The sequence below is a fragment of the Miscanthus floridulus genome, unplaced genomic scaffold, assembly GCF_019320115.1.
Source record: "Miscanthus floridulus cultivar M001 unplaced genomic scaffold, ASM1932011v1 fs_383_2_3, whole genome shotgun sequence".
In the NCBI taxonomy this organism is placed as follows: domain Eukaryota; kingdom Viridiplantae; phylum Streptophyta; class Magnoliopsida; order Poales; family Poaceae; genus Miscanthus; species Miscanthus floridulus.
Genome location: NW_027096685.1, coordinates 40,469 through 45,527, shown reverse-complemented (window position 1 = coordinate 45,527; position 5,059 = coordinate 40,469). Strand labels below are relative to the sequence as shown.

General features: G+C 40.6%; 1 protein-coding gene across 1 annotated transcript; it reads left to right on the top strand.

Moving 5' to 3' along the window:
* Window positions 1-3,889: 3,889 nt before the first annotated feature.
* LOC136531609 (uncharacterized) lies at window positions 3,890-4,503 on the top strand (the record flags this gene model as incomplete). The annotated part of the gene is made up of 2 exons (XM_066524264.1): window positions 3,890-4,018; window positions 4,138-4,503. Coding segments are annotated over 2 exons (495 nt in total), but the record flags the coding sequence as incomplete, so codon positions are not given.
* Window positions 4,504-5,059: the final 556 nt, after the last annotated feature.

The following is a 5,059-nucleotide window of genomic DNA, read 5'->3' as shown; positions in this document are numbered from 1 at the left end:
ACCGGGCGGCTCCTTCTAACACAGTATGGGCACTGCTTCTTTTGTGAGAGTCAGACCAAGGATCTAGGGTCTGACGCCTCCGAGAGGACAGTCCGACAGTATGCAGACAGTGGGGAATTGGCTCCAATGGTTATGTTTTTGAGTGGGGGTATATATACTTATCCTACTCTTACAATTCCCTCCTCTGTACCATTTGTTCAGCTAAGAAACACCTTTGGAGTATAATGGAGTGCAAGAGCCTAGTGGGGTGATTGAGATATGAGAATCCAAGATTAAGGACCTCATTAGTGCATAGGGAGTAGCCAGTGTGCATCCATCTTTCTCATTAGGCTTGTCTTGGTCAAGTGAGAGTTTGTGCTTGTTACTCTTGGTGATCGCCATCACCTAGACGGCTCGGTGCTGATTGGAAGCTTGGTGATCATCTGGCAGAGCTTGTGGATGACCCAAGTCATAGTGTGAGCGGTTGTGGGTGATTCACCATGATGGAGTGTCGAAGAATCAGCCCATAGAGAGCACTTGATCCTTGCGCGGATCAACGAGGAGCTACACCCTTGCGCGGGTGCTCCAACGAGGACAAGTGGGGAGTGGCGACTCTTTGATACCTCAGAAAAACATCGCCGCATTCCTCTCCCTCTCTTTACTTTTAGCATTTATATTTGAGCAATTCAATTCTTGTCTTTATATTCTTAGAATTGTCATGCTAGAGTAGGATTGGAACCTATGGTGCAAAACTTTTGTGCGGTAGAACAATAGAAATACTTTTGGGAACAAGAGGGTGAAATGGGCTAAGTGTAGCCCTTAATTATTGCAAGATATTTAGAATTAGCCCAATTCACTTTCCCTCTTGGGCATCTTGATCCTTTCAATTGGTATTGGAGCTAAGTGCTCCTAAATTAGGCTTAACTGCTTAGGGCAAGATGTCCCACGGGGATGGATGCCCCCTTCTTCGAAGGTGATGATTTTCCTTTTTGGAAAATTCATTTGGAGGTGTATCTAGAGGCTATAGATGTTGGAGTGCTTAGAGCCACCACACAAGGATTCCCAAAACCTAAGGACCCCGCCAACCCGATTAGTGATGAGGCAAATTACGAGAAGTGGAATGCAAAGGCCAAAAACACCCTCTTTAGAGGCATTTGCAAGGATGTCTTTAATCATGTGTGGAACCACAAAGACTCCCATGCACTATGGTCAGACATTTGTGCTCTCCATGAGGGAACTAAGAGTGAGCATGAGGAACGCTATCACCTTGTGGTCAAAAAGCTAAATTCATTTGAGATGCTTCCTAATAAATGTGCTAATGAAATGTATTCTCGCTTGAATGTTCTTGTCGAGGAGGTCAATGGGCTTGGACTCACTCAAATGTAACCATCCGATGTTGTGAGAAGATCTTGAGTGTCCTCCCTATTGATAAGTATGGGCATATTGTGACAGTGCTTCATCAAGGTGATCTTTCCACCGCTACATCAAATCAAATATTGGGGAAGATCAATGCACATGAGATGTACATACACATCACTCCGCAAGATGGCTCTCCTTCCACCAAGAAGAAAGATTTGGCATTCTAGGATAGCCAATAGAAGAGGGGCAAAGCAAAAGTTGATCATGATAGCTCAAGTGATGATGAGATTGATGATGCAAGCATTGCTCTCATGGTGAGAAGAACCGCCAAGATGCTCAAAAAGCTCAACAAGAATGGTATTAAGTTTGATGGAAAGAAGAAGAAATTCTTCACTAGTAGCAAGAGGAAGCCCATCTCTGAAATGGATTGCTATAATTGTGGAGAGTTTTGTCATCTAGCTCATCAATGCCCCAAGCCCAAGAAAGACAAATACAAGAAGAAGTACAAGGGCAAGAAAGATGACTCAAGTGATGATGATGAGAAGAAGAAAAACAAGCCATACAAGAAGAAGGATGGCAAGAAGAAGGATTATCACAAGTAGAAGAATGACAAGTCTTATTTGTTGGTGATTGGCTCATGGACATTGAATCATCAAGTGGCTCATCCGATGGTGAAAGTGATAATAAGGATAAGGTGGCCGCTCTTGTGATTGGGATGTCACTACCTTCACCGCCACTGCCACCATCATCCTCTACACACCTATGCCTTATGGCCAAGGGTGATCGAAAGGTACAAAGTGATGATGATAGTAGTGGTGATGAAAATGGTAGTGATAGTGATGAATAATTTGAATCACCTTCCTATGATGATCTAGTTGTTTTGTTAAATAACTACACTAAAATCATAAAAAAGACAAGAGCTAAAAATAAAAAGCTAAAACTTGAGAATGAGTCTCGTTTAGCAAATATGACATAGTCGAAAAATCTAGTGATGAGCTTAGAGAAGAAAATAAACTTGTGTCATCCAAGCTCACGGAGCTCAAAACTTCTAAAAATGAGCTTAGAGAAAAACATGATAAACTTGAGGGGATATTGTTGACATTTCTTAGCATCACTCTTTACTAAGTTGTCATCCCTAGCATGATGCCCAAAATGCATTGTTGGTAATTATAATTGACACTTGAAAATGTAGAGGAAAATTATATATATATATTAAAGTATCCGCAAGCGCACAGATAATATACCATTATAGCATTTCACCTAGGAGTATACCAAGTATCGTTATTTATATTTTATCCACAGGGAGGAGCTATGGAGTTGTGTTAGCATTGAGACATTGACAAATATATATACTTATGATAAAATCGCTCTCATGCTATGGCAGGGGTAAGTCAATGGATAAATAAATAATAAGTGTAAAGTAGTAATGGTATTCCAGAGATAGAAATAGAGACTCATAAAATATAGTACGGCTAAGCGGAGATTCATTAAGAGCAAAAGATTCCTAAGTCATTCCTTATTTATTAAGTCTTTTGTACACCCAAGTATATACACTCTCATATATAGTATAACTAACTTTGGATCAATGCGTAAGGAACATTACTAAGGAAGATCAAGAACAGAGCTTGTCTCCCTTTGCAACCGTGTTCTACTTGCTCTACAAATGGGGAGTGGACTATAAAGGACTCAATGGGAGTGTTACATCCATGATCTACCACATGACCCAGAGTGCAGAATACATCCATAGGCAAACAATATCTAAGCACCATGCTTATATAATATCGACCACTTAACTCACTCGAGTACTAAGCTAAGAGCTTTGCGAACATATGCATAAATTCATCATTAATCATAACTATATCAAGCATATAACTAGAGCAAACTAGGAACATAATATTGAAGTAGCACAAAGTCATAAATATAGAGATACAATGGCTATACTAGTCTCTAGACGGCAGATCTAGAATCCTGAGCAATAGCCCACACTCTACTTGAACCTTGCTAGCTAGCCTATACAAGAAACTTGAAGAATTGGAGCTCTATTCTCTTCTCTCTAGAAACCCTAATTTCTGGTCTGATCTTGACTTATGGCAGCTTGCTCTAGAGGGGGCAGGGGCTGGTTATATAGGCCTGAGTGTCCAACGTGAGCCCATGGATCAAACTGACTTAAAGGATGGCGTAGATGCAACCTAGGAGGCAGTAGAGAACTGACATTCGAAGGAGGGGCTAACATGTGGGCCTAGGGGGCTAGGTGGCTTACAGATGGGGCTGTCTGGCCCCACATGTCAGCGCCTCGGCCTCCGCTTTAGTGTGGTGTCTTCCCGAGTCCTCTAGAACCTTCTGGAGTAGTTTTCACTGCGGATAAGCGTGATTTAATTTGACATTTTGATCCCCCTTGATGGTTTTCTAAAATAACCCTGCTGAAAACACAGATTCACCAAAACTCATGGAAATTGTTAGTTTAAACCCCTAAGTCTATGTTGGTGATTATTTTCATGCATTTTTTCGAGTTATATTGATGTTTATAATGAATGATAACTATCGTCAACAGATACACAATGAGCTCACCACTAGATACAACTTGCTAAAAGAAGAATACACCACTCTCAAAGTTAATCATGATAATCTTATGCTTTCTCATGAGTATTTATCTACTGAACCGCATGATGCTACTAACCAAGTTGTTAAGATTGATATAGCCACATCATGTGATGACTTGATTGTTGATAGCATTGAGCAAGGTTCTAGTAGCAAAGGCAAGAAAGTGGTTGTGTCTGACAACTATGATGATTAATCTAGGTCAAGAATGAGAAGCTTAAGAAGGATCTTGAGAAGCTATCAACCACCAACACAATTGTTGTTGAAAGACTTGACAATGATCATGACATGGCTCTTGAGAATGAGATGCTTAGAGAAGAGAACAAGAGGCTCAAGATGGAGAAGAGTCTTGAGAGGCTATCAACTCATGATGAACTTAGAGAAGAAAACAAGAAACTCAAGTTGGAGAAAGAGCATATCAAGACTAGTTTGAGCAAGTTCACAAGAGGCCAATATCTTCAAAGTGAGATACTTATGAACACCATGATGAAGATGGATAGAAGTGATATTGTGTTCTTGGCAAATCAAGAGAAGAAAGCTAAAGCTCAACATCAGCAATACAAGTAAAAGCCTAAGCCAAAGAGATGCTTTGAGTATGGACAAGTGAAAGCTCTAGTTTGATTTTGGTGAATTGATGAAACCCTAAGTGCTAACCTATTACTCTAGTGATTATGAGATAGGTAGCACATTCCAAGTGATGGAGCAAATGTAGAAGATCATGGTGATGGTGGAGTCCATGGAGATGATCAAGTGCTCGAACTTGGAAAAGAAGAAAGAGAAAAACAAAATGGGCTCAAGGCAAAGGTGAATTTGATAGGGCCATTTTGTTTTGGTGATCAAGACACCTAATGGGTGTGATCACATTTAGGATAAATAGTCGTACTATTAAGAGGGATGAAACTCGTATTGAAATGCGGTTATCAAAGTGCCACTAGATATTCTAACTCATTGCATATGTACTTAGATCTAGTGGAGTGCTAACACCCTTGAAAATGTTTGTGCAAATATGCTAACACACGTGCACAAGGTGTTACACTTGGTGGTTGGCACATTTGAGCAAGGGTGGAGAAGTTGGTGAAGTCGAGGGGCTATTTTCCCTCTATCGGACGCTGGACCGGACTCT